Consider the following 21,192-nt stretch of genomic DNA (forward strand, 5'->3'; position numbering starts at 1 on the left):
GTTTAGAATTCCACGGCCATAATGTCACTCCACATGAGGGTTTTTTATCACTGTCACCACGAGGGAATCGCTATACCTGCCGCCGCTGGAGCTGGCTGGGAGCTCCGCATTAGCTTACTCTAAACAAGGCCTCTTCCTGAAGGAATCTCATTACCACTGGAATACCCAAGGGGGAAATCATGTTTACTGCCAAAGTGGAGATGATTGCACCTACTTTTACCACAGGCAGCGCTCCAAAGCACGTTTCCAATCCAAGGTTGGGAGCCGAGTGTGTTGTGTTTGCTGCTCGTTTGAAGGGATGTCCGTGAGCGTTTCACGTTGCTCAGAAGTGGAGTTCCACTTCCTGCTGATCCTGCTGTGTTTACCTTGTAGCTCACAGCAAGAGGGGAATACCCCCCTCAAATCTCTCTCTCTCTCTTCTTTCCCTCTCTCTGTCTCTCGCTCTCTCTTCTCTCGTTCTCTCTGTCTCTTCTTTCTTTTCTCTGTCTATCTGTCTCGCATCGTTTACTCTCTGAAGCCTGCCTCTTCACTGATGTCAAACAGCCCGATCCTGCACGGGGGATTTCAGCATGAGGGGCCCTTAACAGAGCCCTTAATAAAGCTTCATTGTCTGGGGCCTGCGCTGGTCGGTTGGGTTAGCGGAGACTTTGATATGGAGTGATCTGTCCTCAGCACTCGGCGAAGCAAGCAGAGCTTGTGTGTGTGTATGTGTGTGTGTGTGTGTGTGTGTGTGTGTGTGTGTGTGTGTGTGCGTGCGTAGTGTGTGTGTGTGTGTGTGTGTGTGTGTTTAGAGGCTGGTAAGAATGGTACATTCAGGCAAGGCAGTTAGGCAGCGCCGCTGTGCCGTCCACTGCTGTTGTCGTGGAGCATCCGTCACAGGCGACTGACTGCCGTAAAATGGACCTCCGGGGGCCCATAACTCTCCCTCTGTTCCCGACTCTCTCCCCCTGTCAGGAAGGAGTTAACCCCAGGAAGAGCCCAGCGATGAAGCGCGTGTTAACCGACCGTGTAATTGATGTCATGAGCCACCTTGACCAAAAAAATAAAAAAACAGTTAGGCAGCCCCCTCACACTCCATTCATCATCCATCCTGACCAATGGCATTGGCTTTTGAGAGAGGAATAGGCGGGGATTTGCAGTGTCTTGCAAAGCAAGGGTTACTTCCTGTGGAAGAGGGCAACGTTTCCCCTTGACCCTGCCTCAGCCTTGCGAACATGTAAAAAGCAGCCATTGCACCAGTGGACAGCAGGTTGAGAGGGCACAGGAGAATTCTTAAAGTCTCCCCACTTTAAGACACAAACTGCGGTTAATTACTAACTTCCTGTATGATACCACAGAGCAAGAAAACCAAAGACAGGCATGTAAAATAATGAATTGGCTGGCTGGCTGGCTAACAAGGAGCGCTGAAGCCATGCTTAAGATCGCGCTACGTCAACTCTCATAAAGTGTAATTTTTAAAATCAAAGGCCGAGATTACTTAATCGTACATTACGGAATTAACAGTTTACTGTGGTGCTAATTAGCAGTATAAAATGCCTAGTGATGCAACAGACGTTTGCTTCGATGATAAAAGATGAAAGTGTGACTGGAACCAGTGTTTCCCACAAGCTGTGTGCTGCTCTGCTCCCTCTAAAGGGCAAAAACAATTACGTGATGCATTCCAGGCATTCTGCTAGAGCAACACAGTCCCAAGGTACACAAATAATGAACTCCATACTCCTCAGCGAGGGGAAGTGAAATCAAATCAAGACCCAGAATGGTGAACCTTGAGTCATCTCGTGTCAGTGGTCTCGGGCAGTGGCATCCACACATGAACACACAAAGAGGAAATCCATTTGGGCTGGATAATAATAACGATTATCCACAATAGCGGTCTTACATGTGCTGAAAAGCCTTCAGTAATTCTCTCAGGCACAAGCAGGCAAATATCAAACACATGGTCAGGATCATGAATAATGAATAAACACTGAAAACCTTGACATTTTCCCATTACAAGGACAAATTGCACTTGCCTATCTGGAACTGGAAGAGGATCAAACATGGCCATTATCTGCAGATAGCGATCATACAATACCAGTGAGCGAATTGTTAAAACATTCCTGTCCACAGGGAGGTCCAGACCGGAGGACTGCCTATTCTCCGTGTATGTCAGCACCGTGATGGGAAGAGGGCATAACCACAACCAGACTGTTTTACAATAATGCCTGAGTGCATGAATAAGCCATCACCTCTGTGGCAAAGGGGTGCACTAAGCTGACATTCAGATCGCACCAAATGGTCCCTAGCCTCAAACAGCTCTCACGAAGGAGCCATAGGCATGGAATTGGTGTGTGTGTGTGTGTGTGTGTGTGTGTGTGTGTGTGTGTGTGTGTGTGTGTGTGGAGTTGGGGAGGGGGGGCACTTTCAGAGGAGGCTTGATGCATACAAATTAGCGAGCGAGCCTTTTGATGAAAGCCAGCATCAAAGGCCAGCTGTGCTTTGTCCACATGTTTTGGCTCTGTAAATAGTCCGAAGGGCCTGAAGAAGTTCTCACAACCAGGCTAGAGCACCAGGCGGAGAGATGAAGCCTAATTTAGTGTGTGCGTTTCCTTGATGGATGAGCCGGCCGAGTTCTCTCAGGACTCTTATCAGTAGTGGCATTACAGCTGGCATCGCATGCGCATTCCTCACTTTGGTCGCTGTATTTTTATGGAGCTCCGCTCCGCTCTGCACTCTGTTTTCAACCGCATCTTTGACCGAAACGGCCGTGTGAATTTTGGACACGTAAGTCTCTTCTTCTTCGTTCTTGTTTGTTTATTTGTTTCGTGCAAGGGGGAGCTTTTTGTGGAGAAATTGAGAGAGAGATTGAAGAATTCATGTGGTATGGTGTGTGCTGGCTCCTGCTCCTGTGGAGGGGAGTGTTCTGCTGCTCCCAGGGTCAGGGTGGCTGTTCTGTGTTAGCCCTCAGATACTGGTACATGGTGATTAAGAGCAACATGGCTTGGGCCTCTGCCTGGTTCCCTTGCTCTTTAAAGAGCTCCCAGCAGCTGCACACCGCCACTGCTGCGTCAGTCTTTTGACAAAAACGAAAAACAGAGAGAGAGCCCCCCCCACACAACCCCCCCCTGCCCGCCGAGCCCCCCCAGTCCGCCCGCCCGCGCCTCGGCCCTGGAACCCAGCGAAAGACGTCAAGATTTCATCGGGTTGGTTCCTGAGGCTCGATTGCCTCCTATGTCGCTGGCCACCAGGAATGTTGATGACCAAAAGCCACCTAACCCTCTTGTCAATGGTGGTTAGAGCCGGCTGACCACATGAGAGCATTCCTGGAGCACCGTGGTCAGACCACAAACTCATATTTACTGTGTGTGGTGTACGCGCCACAGAGGATCCCAAAAACATATGGCCTGAAATAAAGCATATGAGCGCATAGACAAACTCACTAACGCACACACACACACACACACACACACACACACACACAGATTTTATGGCACACACTGGACACTCACACACACATAACATATAATACACACACAGACATATAACACAGTCGCGTCATACACACAAACCACAGAGAAAGCCACAGCAACCATATGGCACCTCTGACATCTGAACATATTCAGCGCAAATATAAACAGACCTTCGGGTGTTAACTCTGACACAGGCATAAACATCCCAATGGTCGCTGGCGATATCTGACATAAGACAGAGTGTGTGCTCTTACGCCATTTTGCTGTTTTTTACCCCCCCCTCGTCCTCCCCTCCACATCCCAGGGACTATCGCTTGGCTCAGGTCAACTATAATTAGTTCAGCCCCTGAGTCCTTTCTGGATTTTAATTAACCGAGTTTTAATTGAGTTTAATCACTTTCACAGAAAATGTCCTCTGCTTTTTTACGACGCCTGGAGCGCACATTATTAGAGCTCCAGCGCTTGTCACATCACTCCTCCCTTACAGAGACACATCCCATTAGCAGATTGTAATAAAAGCGGGGAGTCTTTCCTTTTGCCTCTTTGATTGTTCAGTTTCTTAGTACTTTTAGTGGCGCTTGGCTATTATCATTCTCAGAGGTAACAGGCAAAAGCCCCTTTTATGTCTTCCCTGAACTTTGGACAGCTGTATGTGTTTAGGATGGTTATAATGTAACAGAGGTTCAAAAGACTTCACTACCTTCCATTTGCCTCTCCTGCAGTCCGTGTTGCGCACACACACACACACACACACACACACACACACACACACACACACACACACTTGCATAGGGCTCTGGCTCTCATCAAAGCCATATGGTCAGGTCAAGGAGGTTTGTTGGTGGGGTACTGAGAGAGAGAACTAGAGAGAAAGGGAAAGAAAGAGACAGAGCAAGTAGGAGATGAATAGAGTGAAGTGGGAAGAGAGAGAGAAGGAGAAAGGGAGAGAGAGAGACAAGGAGGGGGGTGCCGCCGGGAGAAAGCCTTGATGTTGAAAATAAAACATTCCATGGGCCAGACAAGAAGCTTCCCTCTGGCTAGAAACCCTCAAAATGACTCTGTAACTGTGAGAGGAACAATGACAATACAAAGCACTTAGGACAACCAGTGAAATGCAAAGCATCGGTTAATAGAGGCGGTCGCCATTATAGTGATTGCTTCTGGACTTCTTCAAGTGATTTGGCAACAGCTTCGAACAAAAAGAAAAAAGGAACCATAACCCAATTCCCCCTTCTCTTCTTCTCCGTTAAAAAAGGCAGACCACTTATTTCCACTCTCAAGTCTGTGTTAGTAAATACGGGTTTAATGCGCTGTGCGTCACTGTGACTGGGTTTCCGTGGAGACGTGGTTTGATTCTGTAAAATTTTACGCAGGGTTAGTGGCGTGACATGGGAGTGCCTCGCCTTCACCTCCATTATAAAAGCGCTGGGGCTAGACTGCAGTGGCATTAAAAGAGTCATAAATAAATACTAAAAAAGAGAGAGAGGGAGAGAGAGATGGGGTGAAGAGAGAAGGAGAGAGGGACAGAGAGAGAGAGGAAGATGGAGATGGAAGGAGGGAAAGAGTGAGACAGAGTGAGAAGGAGAAAGAAAGAGACACTTAAGAGTCCCCCTCATCACTAAGCAGGCCAGGAGGCACAGGGTGTGTGTGTGTGTGTGTGTGTGTGTGAGAGTGTGTGTGAAAGCTGAGAAGGCATTGAAGGAGGGTGAGGGTCCATGATACCAAGACGACTGGCTCCCTCCACATTTTACTTCAACCGCTAATGCGCCTTGTGCTTCATGGCTGTGTGTGTGTGCAACCAGATCGCTTTCTAAGGGTAGAGGGGACACCAGTATTTACCAGCGTTATAGCCCCAGAGTTTTCCTTTGCCCTGCTTTACTGTTGAAAGGGTTATGTCATCCAGTCAAAGAGGCTTTAGCAAGGGAGTGGGTGGCCAGTGTGTGTGTGTGTCTGTGTGTGTTTGAGAGAGAGAGAGAGAGAGAGTTTGTGTGTGTGAGAGTGGGTATGTGTTTAAAAGAGAGAGAGAGAGAGAGAGTCAGAGAGAGTCACTCTCTGTGTGTGTGCATGCGTGTGTGTTTGTGTGTGCGTATGTGTAAAAACCACGTCCAACGTCATCCAACTTCTCCTCTCCTGGCCGAACAACCGGTCACCTCTTACAGGAGGCCAACTGCCTGCGATTGCTCGGTTTTACAACATGCAGCACAGCATAGCATACCTCTTCAGCAAACTCACTAAGTGCTGTGACCAGGAATGTTTGGCCATGTCGATCGTGGTTCACCTCACTCTGATATGACTGGAATTATTTCGGCCGACGGTACCATCGGCGTCCAGCCCGTTAGCCTGCCCTGGTCTGAAGACCTCGAGTGAAAAGATAAGATGACCCCATCAAAGCTATACACATGGCACGCTCAAAGGACAGCCGGTGTGTGTGCGTGCGCATGTGTGCGTGTGTGCGCGTGTGTGTGACCAAGGCACACCATGCACACACTGAGTGCCCTCCAGGGAAACTGGACAACGTCCTCCACTTAGCTCAGGATGAGACGAGCACTAACGCTTGGGGGAATGTTGGTTTGGGTGGACCGTTTGGCTTCGTCTTCGCACTGGGTGTTTTGTCAGTCGGTTCGTTTTCACACAGCGGGGGGAAGATGGAGCTGAATCCTTGGCCTCGGCTTCTCGCAGCCTTGACAGTGAGGGGAATGAGTACAGACATTTCAACAGCCAAAAGTCCTCATTCATCAGAACAAGCCGAAGTCCAGGGAGAGGAGAGGAGAGAAGAGGAAGCTGTGGGGTGGCGTTGAACTAGTCCGTGGGTATTGGTTATTTACCCAGGTGTGTGTGTCAGAGTTTGGCAGCTGCGCTGTAACAATATTCGAAGCAGACAGCTGAGCGGCTGCTGCCTATACCACTGTAACCTGTGCGAATGGATGGCCAAATGGCGAAGCTATGTGTGCCGCTCCTGCCCCGCTCACAGCAACGTTTATTTATATGAGCCCTGAATCAGGGAAGTTCGGGGCTGTACTCAAAACGACGGCCCCACGGGCACAGCAATCTTCGTTCCACTCCTTGTACAGTGGACAGTGGTTGCCAAACCTACCTCCCAGCTTTCTTTGCCTTTCTCTATCCAGAGCTCTGTCCAGGGAGCTACAGAAGATTTCAGTGTGGTTAGACACGTCCAGCTGTTTCTCTGCAATTTGGAGCTTTGCTAAGGGGCCTTGATTACTGGTAAAGAGCCTTGAATCTGTGGCCTGCAACACTTTACATCAATATTTTCCCCTTGCTTCAATTCTGAAGTATCTAGTGTCTATGGAAACAGTTTACGCACTACACATAAATTGAATGAACTACATACACTAAAGAACTGCATACATGATTCGTTCAATGTGAGAACTGTTCTTAATCCCTTTGTGTAGTTCAGGCTGAGGGGAAAATAGTGTTGGCATTTACATGATACACATGTAATGCTTCTCACAACTGTGTCCTCTGCTGGGTAGAGTGTGGTATCCTGGTCTGTGAGGGGAAGCCAACTATTTTCTTTTCATTTTTTTCCACATTATTTTCTTAGCATGAGCGACGGAGAGGGAGAGGGAGAGAGAGGGAGGGATTGCAACAGCCTCTTGGCAGGTACACTGGAGTGTGACTGCAAGCTTTTTCCCCCTTCAGTGCATAATTTCACCAGGAAGTGAAAAGAAATCACCAGTAAAGTAAGTAAGGCAGGCGTGTGTGTTTCTTTGTGTGTGTGTGTGTGTGTGTGTGTGTGTGGGTGGGTGGGTGGGAGACATACAGTATGTCTGACATAGCTGCAGGCATGGCCAGAAACCACCAAGATGACAAACGTAATGTGCACAACTAGGTTTGACTAACTTCATATAAAGTGGCTTACACATTGTACATTTCTTCCAAAGAGTCATATAATTAACTTAACTTTAATTAAATAACTTTTTCATCAGCTGCTCATACACACTGGTTATACATTACAGATGTAATTTTAAGTTCTGCTGACATGTTCTATTGTTCTATGACTCTGTTCTATTCAGATATTATATTTACTTTAATACATAAAAACCACTGGTGTACTTATTTCTCGGCATTATGGTGTAGCACATAGTTTGTCTTGTATTATGATATTTTGGGTGCAATTTCCTTCTACATAGGCCTACTACTGTACATACACATGCTGTAATGCAACCTGTTGCTAATAGCTTTGCACATGTTCTCAGAATCCTAATGTCTTTAGTCAGAACAGTAAGCTAGGCTAATTCTTTGATGAGCCACATCCTGCAAAATGATCCATGTTTGAATCATAAAGTCAGAAACAAAACAGTCAGAAATAAAAGGTCAAGTATTAGTTTAGGAATTTCTGGCTTGGGACCAAGACGTCCTACCTTTTGAGTCATTAAACTTAAATGCTAGTGGAGTGACTGTAGCATTAGCGTAGGTTAACTTTAAACCCACACTGTTCAAAGGGGCAGCTGGCTCATAAGAGTGTGGCAGGAGCTTTGCATGCAAGTCTCCACATAATATAGTTTTTATTCACTTAATGTCTCACCCATGGAAAACATGCATCACAAAGGTCCCCTCTGAAGCTCCCCTAAAGGAAAAACAAGGGGCCTACATTCCAAGACGGAGGAGGAGGAGGGGAGTCGATGCGGAGTCATGACTCCTGAAGGTGTGGCCGTCACTCTACCATGGGGTCTAGAGATGACGAGAAGTGTGTTGGAGGTAAGGTATGAGGAAGCCATCTCTCTATCTCTCACCCTCTCCTTCTCTCTCTATCTCTCACATTCTCTCTCTCTCTTCCTCACCCCATCTCTCTGTCTCCCTTCCTCTTTCCCTCACCCCATCACTTTTTCTCTCTCCCTTCCTCTACCCTCTCTCCCTCTCTCTCTCTATCCCTCCATCCCTCACCCTTTCTCTCTCTCTCTCTCTTTCTATCTTCTCCCCTTGAGTAGATTCACTGCCAGCTTTTGTGTGGTGGGGACAGGCCAGGGGTTTTTGATAGAGGGTTTTGCAGGTGTCAGTAGTCTCAGGAGGCCAAACACGTAATGTAAGCCAGTCTTACCCCCCCACCCCCCGGCTACAGAAGGGGACATCCAGAGTAGTTGTGCATTTCGCGGAAAAAGACATCTTGGAAGACTTCCATGCAGCCTAGGGGATGTGTGTGTGTGTGTGTGTGTTTTTGTGTGTGTATGTGTGTGTGTGTGTGTACCCTCTCAGATTCCTTAAAGACAAGGATTCCACCCATTCGACATCTCCTAAAGTAGGGCCTTAAGTCAGCCGGAGACATTCCTGACATGCTGACATTTCCCTTTGTGAAAGGGAAGAGGGCGAAACAGACACACTAGGAGGGTGAGAAGGCAAAGGTGGCTGTGTGAGGGAGTTGACGGGTGCAAGTCTATATATGTACCATTTCCCAAGCTGTCATCCCGCTGATTCTCTAACCACCAGTGGGTCCCTCCGTGCTGGGTTTTTATGTCGGTTGCGTTTTGCTCTCCGGATATTAAAACGAACCCCAATGTTTTATTATGAATATTTTACCAGTGTTTTGACCAGTGTCACTGTTGTCATAACAGCTGCTGTTTGAGTCGTTATTATGACCCTACTGTAATGGCAACAATGCACTAATGCGACAAATTGGTTAGAAACCAACTGTGGTTACTTAGCCCTCTCTCTGATGCTTGGGAGGGCGTCCCCACATGTGCTGGCCTTTTGTGAAAAAGAGAGGGATAATGGGAGCCATATTACATCAACACTACGTCAGGCTAGTCATCGCCGCCATGAGGCCTCCCTTCCCAGCATGCCTGCTCACTGCCCTCTCTGGCGCTCGGAGGAGAGGGCAGTCATGCGTGCAGCCCAAATGGATTTAGCCCCGACACCACCACTAGGGTGGCTGACTTGCCCGACTTCCCTTCATGCGCGAGGGGTGGCACAGAACTGGGTGTTTTTTTAAGGGATAAGGGTGCACGGTGGTGGGATAGGCATTCACCGCGAAAGTAGCCCCCGATCAGCACGCTTAACTCCACCCCCATCCCCTTATCCCTGGAAAAGTTCCATTAGAGGCCGGCGTGCGAGGCGGCCAAAGCGCTCCGGCGATGCCGCTGCTTGGCGTCTCTGTGGTTGCATGTCTCCTCACCACTGTCATCACAGTAAACACAGTCTGGAGAGAGTTCATTCGAGGTCCTCCTCCTCCGCGCGCTTTCTCGCTGTAATCAATCAATTCACATTGCGGCGACCACAGTTGCGCTCGGTTAGCACGGCCGGATCTCACTGCTCCCCGAGCTCTTGGACACGACGCGGAACCCTCAGCTGCCTTTTGTGAGGGCCCCCGTGTTTACACTGTTTACTCACACCAGCGGGATCAAAAGCTGCGGCCGAGACAACAAGCGAAGGCGGCTGCTGGAGGAGCCCTCTCGCTGTGGCGGTGCCGCCGACATGTCCAAAAGCTCTCCCACTTGCCGTGCCGCCCACTGCTGGGCCTCTGGATATGGTGCCGATTGGCACGGTAACAAAAAATGGGCCTCTCTCTCACTCTCTCTCACTCTCTCTGTTCTTGTCTGCTGCTGTTCGCAGATCAGCTTGTTGCTTGAATGTGTCGGTACCTGTTAATATTTCACATGAAAAGCAACGGGTAAGAGGAAGTTTAAGGAGTTTCTCAGCACAAAGAAATCATAGCCTTACGTCCAAAGCCTTTTTAGGACATAATCATAGCCTGGCAATATCCACAACAACAAACAAATAAACGATTACTGAAAGAGTGTTGCGGAATCTTCCTTTGAATTGAAAATCCTAGTAAAGTTGGCCTTCCTGCCCAGTTAAATATTATAATGGGAATATCTTTGAACACACACAACAGCAGATTGAAGGATGAGTCAGAGTGAGTGAGGATGAGTGAGGCATTTTGTCGTATTTACACAGATTTAGACACACAACAGACACACAACAGACACACAAAACACACACACACACACACACACACACACACACACATACACATACACACACACACACACACACACATGCACACACATGCACACACAGGCAAAGGAGACAGAATCACTCTTAAAAGTACAATTAGTAGATAATACAGTAAATATGAAACCAGTAGATATTGCATCCAGTAATATCTGGACAATCTGTGCCCCACAGTGCACCTGACCCTTTTCTCAGAGTTGACGTCAGTAACTGCTGATCCCAGTGCAGGCCGACCCATTTCGCTGGTCATTACCGGTCACCGCCATCCGGGTCTGTGAGGACAGGGCCCAGCAATGAGGTCACTTCCCCCTGGTCTTTACGCTCATCCTACCGGCCGCTCCCTGTCTCTGAGTCAGCCAGCAGAGAATGACAGGAAGCGATCTCTGATCTCTGCTCCAATCTTTCCCCCCTTGCTCAGAGCTCATCGACTGGCAGCTCAGTCAGAGCTGTGGGACGATCACAGGCAAAGGGATTAAATCAGGAGACAAAACGCCTACCCTGCCTTCACATGGCTTATAGACACACCAGATGTACAATGTCACAGTGCAGCACCACACACACACACACATACACACACACACACACACACACACACACATTAAAGCATCCTGATTTTCCTCTGTTCTCCTGTAATGACATAGCAGATATCTGTTGTCTGCAGGTGCACCTTATAGGATTTCCTTTTTGGCCAGCAGCTGAGGAAAAGCTGTGTTTAAACCTCATCAGATGATTCACCACCACCCACGTCCACGTGAACGTTAAAAGGTATTATTCCCGTGGGAGCCTACTTCAATCCTACGTGGAATTCGGGAGCTTCAATGCTCTCTGGAGTCCCTCATGTCTCACGTGTGTTCACGTCTGAGAACAGAACCCCCCCCCCCAAAAAAAAGACTGATTACAAAGTTCCTCCTTTGTCCATGACGGCGACCACATAAACCTAGAGGTTCCTTTTAAAGGATTTTCCTCTGAGCCTTTAGATGCAGGTGCTCATCTGAGATCAAAGAACAGCAAAAGATTCAGCATTCATTCGTGCATCACACTGGTTCTCTACTGGTGCTCTACTGTTGCACAGACTCGCCTAGTCATCTGTCTTCTGCTCAGTAAAAAAATACACTTTTTTTTGTTGTTTCCCTGCTGAGTTCCAAAAGCACGGATGATAAATATCTCCCACATGTTGTGGATACTGTCATTTGGCTGTCACTGCAATAGTCAAGCCCTTCTCTTCTTTGGCTTCTCTTGAACTCCCTCTCCACATAAACTGTTTCACACTGTTTTTGATCGATTACAATACCTCCCATATTGTAATGAGGTGCCACCATGACACTAAGATGGCCAAGACAATTTAGTTGAGCAGGGCATAAATGACTTGGAGGGATTGAGCTGGCACGCAGCAAAGGAAGAGTTGTGCTATCTTCCTCCATGGGTCCTGCATGCAAGGAGACACATGGTTTTAATGAAGTCTCGTGGTGTACAGAGAATCCAACCAGCATCCTGAACAGGCCAGACCATCTACTTAAGAGTGGCAAAGCAGATAACAGTTTGACTCTAGTTGCTCGAGGGAAGCAGTGGGGAATGTGTCTTCGGCTGCAGATGCAAATCTGCTTGCATTGATTATTGTATTTCCCATAACCGCAAGGGTCCTTGGAAAGGAGGGTCCTTGTAAAAAAAAACTATGATAAAAAAGTGGGTTTTAAACATGGACCAATGAAGGGGGGAAAAAATAACACAACAACAAAAACACTGGCCCCAATTCGACTGGTCATCTGGTCAGCCGTCAGACTCGTGAAAACACCCACTCTGCGTTGCGAACCCCTCCGAGCACAAACACAAATTAGGGGGTCTGGCCTCTCGTTTGCCTGGTTTTGGGCCCCCGTTGCCATGGCAACCCCAGTGTGTTGCGTTGACTTAATCACACATAATGATCCCAATAAATGTGAATGATCCCCGTCCCAGTGGCAGAGGGGAGCGGTGGGGTGGGGGGGCTTGGGGCCGTGCACACAGCGCCAGCGAGCGCAGAGTCTGCTCCTCCACATCCTGGCACGGAGCGCTTGGCAGCGGACGCCAGGCCCTCACCAGCCCCACCAGCCCCACCCGCCCCACCCGCCCCAGCAGATCCAACCATCCATCTCACTGCTCTCCAACATCGATGTCAGACATTTTTCTGTTTCTCTTTCTGTTTTTTTTTTCTTCCCTCTTTCTCTCTCTCTCTCTCTCTCTCTCTCTGTATGTGTGTGTGAGAGTGTGAGGAAATTCGGAGAGAGATGGTTATTCATCTGCCGTGCTGTGTGCTGCGTTTTTTTTTTTTTCAGGATGGGAATCAGACCTCCCTGAAATCAATGAGAGCCTCACCTTTTATAGACTAAACCCATTTAGCTCTAAATCCCGCCTTGAGAGAGCGCCAAGAATCAGAGAGAACCTGAACTGGTGTGTCTTAGCCTCTGGAGAGGCAGCTAATCCCACAAGCTTTTGTAGGAGGAAGAATGCTATGCCTATTCAGCCTATTATCAAGTGAATTGCTAGAGGAGGATCCGTGTTTGTGACACGCTATTATTATTTTTTATTATTTATTGCGGCAATAGCTTGCGTCGGTGTGGTGGATTAGCGTGGCGCTGGCACCCAAGTCAGCTGAGGAGATGAGCTAGGCTACTTACACACAAAGAGCTACTTTACTCAGGGGCCATGTTCTTAGGGTTCAACCTTTTAATCCTGCTTGTTTGATACACGTTCCCCTGGAAGAGCGGAGTCGACGGCTGATTTGAGGGGATTAGGCTTGCTAAGGTGTGGTATAATTGCTGTGATGACTCTCAGCATGTTGTTCACAGCACACTAATCAGTGTATGAACAAGACTTAAACACTGTTCAAATGTTCACCCATATGTGACTGGAACCAATTCATCGACGACCCTCTCCCCTACCAACCAACAGACAGACACACACAATGACACACACAGACACACACACACACACACAAACATGCACGTTCCCTCCCAACCCTCACCACGTCACTGCAACCTCCATGATTTACAGCACCTCGGCTACAGTCGTTCGGTGGCATTATTTGGGCAAACGTGTGCAAGTGTATTTGTGGTTGTGTGTACTTGTCTCCAGGCAACAGTCTGTAGCCTTTAGTGTCAGGTTCTGATGTTGGCTGCTTCTCCTGCTGAGCTCTGACAGTGTGGCCCTCCTGCACTCTGACGTCTCTTTGTGTGTGTGTGTGTGTGTGTGTGTGTGTGTGTGTGTGTGGTCTGGCCTGATGTATGCTCCACAAGTCTCTGTCCCACTCTGTTTTTTTCTTCATGTGAAGGATAAAAATGCTCTTTCTCTCTCTCACACACACTCACACTCACACACACACACACACACACATGCTGTCCATGTGATTATTTCGCACAATGCACACAAACACACACCCACCCCTCTGGGAGTTCATTACTGTTGAGCGGAGCATGCTTTGACATGAGAAAGGGCTTCATACAGTCACACAGAATGGACAACTCTCTTTTCCGTTCATGTAAAAATAAATAAATATTAACGACTCACTTTTCATTGGCTGCCATTGGATAAAATCAGACTAACTTAATCCTGAGTTAAATTGAGCCTTTTAGATAAAGGTAGACAGTACTACACTGAATAATAGGCATTAGGCCTGAGCACTACAGATATCTCATGCTGAAATAAAACTCAGAAATAAACTTCTTCCCTTGACACTGGACTCTTCAGTGGAGATCACATCATACTTTGTGAAGGGTTATTACATTTATGAAAAAAATAAATAAAAGTATCACGACCTTAGACATAGGATAACTGACTTCCCAAGACTTATTTGGTGAGAAGATATCAGATGGCCAATAAGAATTTTATGGACAAAATCATGGTCCAAATTTAACATCTGGCTAAAATATAGCATTGCGGCTTTGATTGCGCTCTGGCCCTATACAGACTTGACCTCTCAGAAACAGACAGTTTAACATTTTTAGATTAAAGAGAGTTTGGCCAAATTTAAATGTACCATGCACATAACATGAATAATGTGCCACTGCCTTTACTTTGAACAGCCCCAAACAACTGGAAAAGCTGATTTTTTGTAAACGTCATGGTATGGTATGGTGTGCTCAGTCTGACACTGTAGATATGTAATCTGTTATAATTTCAGTCTAGACAGTTGAATGTCACCTCAGTGCAGCTAAACTAAAAACAGCTCTCTCACCAGCTGTGAGCTAAATCGTCACAGCGATCATGTGAGAGGCTGTCAAACATGTTTTCTGTCTTAAACCGAATGAAACGCACAGGGTGTATGTGTGCCGAGTGAGTATGTTAAATCAGCGTAAATGGATAACATGCGTAGAGCCATCCTCGGGCCAAGCTGATCGCTCTCTCAGTTCTCATCTCTCTACCCATGACCCACCAGGGGCAAACGGAAAGCTCCGGAACCTCTCAAAAGCCCCTTCATGGGGCAGGAAGGTTGGCATGTTCGAGCTGAGCTCTCCTCCTCAGTAAAGCAAGCTAATGACGAGTCTCTTTGTGCTGGGGAGAGTTTGGGGGGAGAAAATGAGAGGATTTTCTGGTTGGATTGGCACTAATAAGGTCTGCTTTGGACCTGATGTTTGTGTTGAGTGAACGCTTTCAAGGGAGTCTTCATCTGACTTGACACGGGGTGACACGGATCATCGTTTGCGCTCGGAATGCCTGCCTCTGCCAAGGACAAATAAACATACATTTAAGTGCAATGATAATGGAGTGAATAGACACCTAACAACGGCCTTTCACGTTTAAGTATTAGAAAACGCAACAAGGTTTCTCCAGTGACATATATGAAGAGAAAGATCGAGGTGAACAAAAAGAGAGAGAAAAATGTTAAAGGTCCTTGTTGTGACACATAGCGACCGGTGAATAGAGTCCATAGAGGACGTGAGAGTCATGTACACACAGGGTCATGCTCGTCAAGCCCCAGGAAAAAGCATTAGCGACATGTCAAAAGCATGGCTAACACACCGAGACACACCGCGGCACCTCTGGAACGGCACACCCATAGAACGAGAGGAAGAAGAGGCACTCAGCACTATAGGAGGCAGACAGCGCAGAATTATTTTGGTTCAAACCTTTTGGGGTCTGGGTTCACAAACACACTCACATTCACACACAAACACACACACACACACACACACACACACACACACACACACACATACATACACACAGAAAGAAAAAAATCTGGACTGCACCAGTTAAGGAAATCTGCAGTTAAATTAACTGTTGATTAGCTGTTGAGAGCTAAGAACTCCATGTGCACATTCTGAATCCAAAGCTAAAGTGCAGTGTTGGATGGAGAGAGGCTGGATCGTAGCATATCATTCCCTCAGGTCCTGCTCTCATCCCTTCCTCCTGTCGACTAACCCGACCTTACATGCACTGGCCTGGCCTTACACCTCCCCTACCTCTTTAAATCCTGTCGCTCAAAAGCAAATTTTCTCTCTCCCTCTCCCTACTCGCCTCTCTCTAGTTCTCACTTTTGGTCACATAAATTGTCTGTGGTTGTTTTGTAAAATTCCTGCACACTACAGTCAAACATTCCTCTCCTTTTCTCCTCTCCTCTCTTGTTCCTCATTAAAGTGCAGGGCTCCAGAGGGAGAGGAAAGCTTTTATTTTGACGCCATCTCCGGGGGCCCCCCGTGGTCTGTTGCGGGTAGCGAGACGCTAACTGCTAATGTGAGTAGCTCTCCCTCTCACCCCGTGAGACACTCACGTTTCAGGTTCGCCATGTACTGTAAAAGTGCCCCTACTGCTCTGACAAAGACCAAGATGGTCACTCGTTTACTCACTCACCTCATAGTTTGCATTCTTTCCATCTGCCTCGACCCCCTCCACACACACACACACAAGAAGTCAGTGTGGTGATTCCCATTTGAGTCACAGCGAGCAGCGCCTCCTCAGCGCATGGCCCCAAATCTACGCCTGTCCGTCCGTGTGTCAGACTCCAGCCGTGACACTGGTGACACAGAGAGTAGTGAGTATGGGGGACATGGTGCTCGTGGTGTGGGGTGGGGAGGGGAGGCCTCTCCCCTTTTACGGGGCCCTGGTTGGACAGCTTCCCGGCTCCCCTGGTGCCAGATCCTGAGTTGGAGCAGGCCCCTCTTTAGCAGCGCTCAGCTCAGCCCAGCCCAGCCCAGCGTGGCTCGGCGGCCGTGGTTGTGGCGGCAGCAGAGGCAGCACCTGGATGTTATTTGTCTTAATGGACTGAGGGCTTACTCACCAGCAATCAACTTGGGGGGGCTTGTTGCTTTGTTTCGCCAGCAACTCCAGCGACGCCACGCCCAGAAAACCCCCAGCCACCTCCCCCAGAACACCCCCAGCCACCTCCCCCCTTTCCGGCCCCCCACCACACACACACACACACACACACACACACTCACAAGCACATGCAGGCATGTACACACAGACATACTCCACCCCCCCACCCCAATGTTCAACTGTTTGCTCCATATCCCTCTCTCTCTCTCTCCCTTCCCTCTGCCAGTAACTACAGTATGCCCCCATCATCGCCCCTTCCATCTCCAGGTTCCTTCCTGTCCATCTTTTCCTTTCTCCTCCTGCATGCCCCTATTATTATTTTTTCCTGGATATTGTATTGTGTCGAAACCCCTATGCCCTGTGCTGCAACCTCCCTAGCTGCCTAAGGTGTGTCCGTGTCAGAGGCGCTGCTATGTCCTTATGAGGTATGGTGGAGGCCTGCCTGCCTGTCTGCCTCACTGCCGGGATGGGGGAGTGATTCACCCATGCCCACACCCATTCCGAACACACACAGACACACTGTAAACACACACACACACACATGCACACACACATTCATATACACACACAAATGTACTGCAAAGCAATCTAAACACACAAGATGTTTTTAAGACTTTTTTTTTTCATTCTTCCTTACTCTCTTTCTCTCACATGACCATTTAGTGCTGCTGACAGGGGATTTCCTGCCAAAACCTTTCCCTGTATGTTTGCTATTACCTCATTCAAAATGTCTTTTCTTCCCCATCAGCGTCGTCCTCTACAGCAGTGCTTGGATCCATCATAGATTCCATTTTTTTCTCCGCGGTTGTTGTGTGTTTGCAGAAAAAAACATTAACATTATCATTCGCTGCTTTCTTTATTCCGTGACATTGTATCATGAGAGAAAGTTTGCCTCCATGCTCCCCATAAAGAGATTTAGATTATACACATTCTTGCTGATCCCTATCGCTTTCATCCACTGCCCCAGAAATGACAAACACATTTCTTCCTATGCTTGTGAAAAATACAGCTCATTCCTCATATCTGGCTCCTATCTACCCAGACAGAAACCCATAGAAGTAGATAGGACAGACTCAAAGGCAACTGCATATCGGTCCACCAAACAAGTCAAGCTTTAAGAAGGTATTCCTGCATCTAATGCACACCAGGTGTTTTGATGCCTTGATTCAAGCCCTTGAAGTCATCCTAGAATAATTTCACCTCATCAAGATAAGTGCCTAAAATAAAAACAGGAGGCACTGTAGAGAGAAAGAGAGAAGGGGAAAGAGAGAGAGAGAGAGAGAGAGAGAGAGAGAGAGAGAGAGAGAGAGAGAAAGGAAGGGAAGGCTATGTGCACTTTTCTGCCAGTTGAACCGTTTTCCCACTGAGATTTACAGCTCAGCACAAACTCCTGTGTAACAGTTGAAATCAAAGCGCCGACACAGGAAGCACGTCATGCGCCAGGCAGAAGCCCTCTTTCCAGCGTGCTCTCCATGCAAAACACGTCCCAATCCTCCAAACATGCCCTCTACAACTGCTGATGGATAAACCTACACACGTCTCTCCAAACGCTCCTTTCATCCCTATTTTTATTTCTCTCTCTCTCTTTTTTTCTCTCTCTCTCTCTGCTGGCACTTGGGATATGAAAAAAAAAGAAACAGAAGAAAAAAATTGAAATCCGTGAAACATTACATTTCATCATTTTTCCATTCTTTAATTTTCACCACAAAGCCTGACATGTTTTAAGAGGTGCAACCTAATATTGCCTGAACTCCAGGACCTACCACAAAGATCTCTGGGTAGACACGAGGCGAGAGGAGGGAGAGGAGGAGAAGGAGGGGTGGATGGTGTGTGTGTGTGTGTGTGTGTGTGTGTGTGTGTGTGTGTGTGAGGGCGGGTGGGGGGTAGAGAGGAAGAACACAGACAGGAGGACGGGCGTGGATGGAAAAGCCCATTGCACTTGGCTGCTGCACACCCTTAAGTAACAACACATGGCTAGGGGAGGACGAATTCCTACAAGTTGTGGACTGTCGAAAGTCAAAAGTCTCTGAGAGGAGAGGAGAGGAGGGCAGGAGAGGAGAGGAGGGGAGCGGAGGAGAGGAAGGGACTGGACTGGGGTGTTGTGGTGTGGGACAAGACGGGATGGGATGAGGATGTGAAGGCCTGGGATCTTTGCTAGTCTGGCCCTCTTGGCTGGCGTTGGCGCATTGTGGATGGCTGATAAGACGAGCCATACCTAATTCCTTTCCATGCTCTCATCCCCGGGTAGGCACCACAATGGGCATGATTCATGGGGTAATCCCGCCGGCTACCGACTTGGCTGCCGCTCGCATTCGGGAAGAATGTGACCTCACAATGTGTCTCTTTCAGGCCCATCCCTGGCTGTCCATCTCCCAGGGTCGGCCTCAAGCATGCCTCTGTTCCTGTCTGTGTGTGTGTGTTTGTGAGAGAGAGAGAGAGAGAGAGAGAGAGAGAGAGAGAGAGAGAGAGAGAGAGAGAGAGAAAGAGAGAGAGGGGGCAAGGGGGGGCAGGGGGGTCATCTGTTTCATCTGTTTCCGACCAGAGGTCCATGAGGTAGAGGAACATGACACTGTCTGGTCATCGGAGAGACGGGAGCTCCACAGTGCAGAGTCTTTCCTGAATAACAACGATGATTTAATCAGCTCCTTGGCCCATTAGCCACGCAGACGTCCATGTTTGATTTCTCAGTAAACACATCCTGTTCCAGGACAATATTTTTGCTCCATCGAGTCCCTTTAATACATTTGTTGACCTGTATTTAATGGAGAAAACAAACTGTAATTAGTGGCAATTATTTGGGTACAGTCCTCCCGTACAGTAGATTACTGCACACTTACTTGTGAGTCACATTCCAGTCCTCTGAACCGCAAAGCCTATCGTTGTTTTTTGGCTCTCAGCGCTGAAATATAAATTAGAGTGTCTTGTGACTTGTGAAAACAAGAGCCTACAAAGAAAGAAATATAAGTAAAGATCTTTATGCACAGAAATCTATATTTATCTTTGTGATTTAATGATAACAATGGTCTACAGAAGAAAGGATAGGGGTAAGTAGTCACCATAAAGGCATAGCCCCAATAATGGTTGCAATCTAAAGCCAACGAACACATGGGCTACTCCAGATTACCTTTCATCAGGTTCGCGACAGTAAGTGCTGTAATTCACAGCAACACTGCGGCGGTTTTACAAATGAATTAATGTGATGAAAGGCTTCGAGATGACACTCCCCATACTGAAAATCTTTACAAATCCATTCGTCATTCAGCATGTAATGGCTGCAGGGCTTGCGGTTCCTTGGAGCAGGGCTCGCTCGTGCAGCTCTTTTGCATAGGCTGTGTGAGGTCACTATGGAGCTGACGTGTAGAGGAGAAGGAAATATTGCGAGTGAAGGAGAGCAATTTTGGACAAGGGCTCAGGGTGATTATATGAATACTTAAGAGGGAAATGATCCCCCCCCCCTTGATGTAAAGCTTTATATGGAGAACATTACTGCGTCAACTACGACCCCAGCCTACCCTTACCCTACTCTCCAATACCCATCCAGGCTTGGACGTCCTCTTTGGAGCCCAGAACCACGTTATTAAGTTATTTTACTCCTCCAGAGGAGTTCAGAGAAAAGAAAATACTGCCCCACAGGTCCAATAAATCAGCCTTTTATTGAAGCCGCCCGAACAGACCCACACTCCATTTTTACTCTTGAAAGGAGAAAAATTAGAAGTGACTGTACAAAATCAGCAGTTGTCATAGCACACACTGGCTACAAATGTGTAAGCGCACACACACGCTCACACATACAGGCACGCACCCACATGCTGAAATACAGAATATGACTAGAAAGGGCAAAATGCTCACGTCTACTCCACAGTTGACATGCAACCAACATGCACATATGGAGACATTTGCACAAATACACTCACATAAGCAGTATGTAAACTTACACAAACACACACACACACATACAGACATATACACTGCTGGCTTTAAGCCTGCCACCCCCCTCTGATCAGCCCCTTTGGAGGGAGAAAGCTGAGTGGAGCATGATGTCAGTGCTGGCCCAGGCCTTCTCCCCTGTTTCTGATACTCTTCAGGGGCCGCCTAAGCCAATAGCAGGCAGACGTTACTCAGTGTAAAAGTGGAGACTGTCTGTTCTCCCAACACTAAAAGCCTTTATTTGTTAACACACACTCTGCCAATAAACTCTCTGCAGTGCAGCGCTCCCCCTCGCCACAAGACAAAGACGTCGCTGCCGTGTCGCTAACAACGTAGCAGCGCACCTCCTGCAGGGTCGGGAGCAGGCACACACAACACTACACTACGCACGAACGAGCGAACGAACGAGCGGCCAATCTGCCCCGCTGTCTGTTCACTCGAGAGGTCACGACAGAAAAGACTTCCGTTCACATTTGGCAGACGTTCAAGGATCCATCTGACTGGAGGCTGGAGCCAAACCACAGTGTGCTGCGATTCACCAGTAATCTTGGACTTGACG

General features: G+C 47.9%; 1 protein-coding gene across 5 annotated transcripts in view; it reads left to right on the forward strand.

Moving 5' to 3' along the window:
- Positions 1 to 21,192, forward strand: part of LOC125311180 — an 86,958-nt gene that overhangs the window by 13,785 nt on the left and 51,981 nt on the right. For 2 of the 5 annotated variants that reach the window (XM_048268977.1, XM_048268976.1), the window contains exon 1: positions 8,112 to 8,168. The exons of 2 other annotated variants lie outside the window; for them this stretch is intronic. Coding sequence is in view for 1 of the 3 variants with exons in the window: in XM_048268974.1 (XP_048124931.1) it covers positions 8,135 to 8,168 (34 nt within the window). In the remaining 2 variants the exon portion in view is untranslated. Of the gene's footprint in view, positions 1 to 6,574; positions 6,672 to 7,011; positions 7,151 to 8,019; positions 8,169 to 21,192 lie in introns of those variants that run through there. One more of the 5 variants, XM_048268974.1, reaches the window with a different exon arrangement.

Source organism: Alosa alosa, chromosome 18 (genome assembly GCF_017589495.1).
Source record: "Alosa alosa isolate M-15738 ecotype Scorff River chromosome 18, AALO_Geno_1.1, whole genome shotgun sequence".
Classification (NCBI taxonomy): domain Eukaryota; kingdom Metazoa; phylum Chordata; class Actinopteri; order Clupeiformes; family Clupeidae; genus Alosa; species Alosa alosa.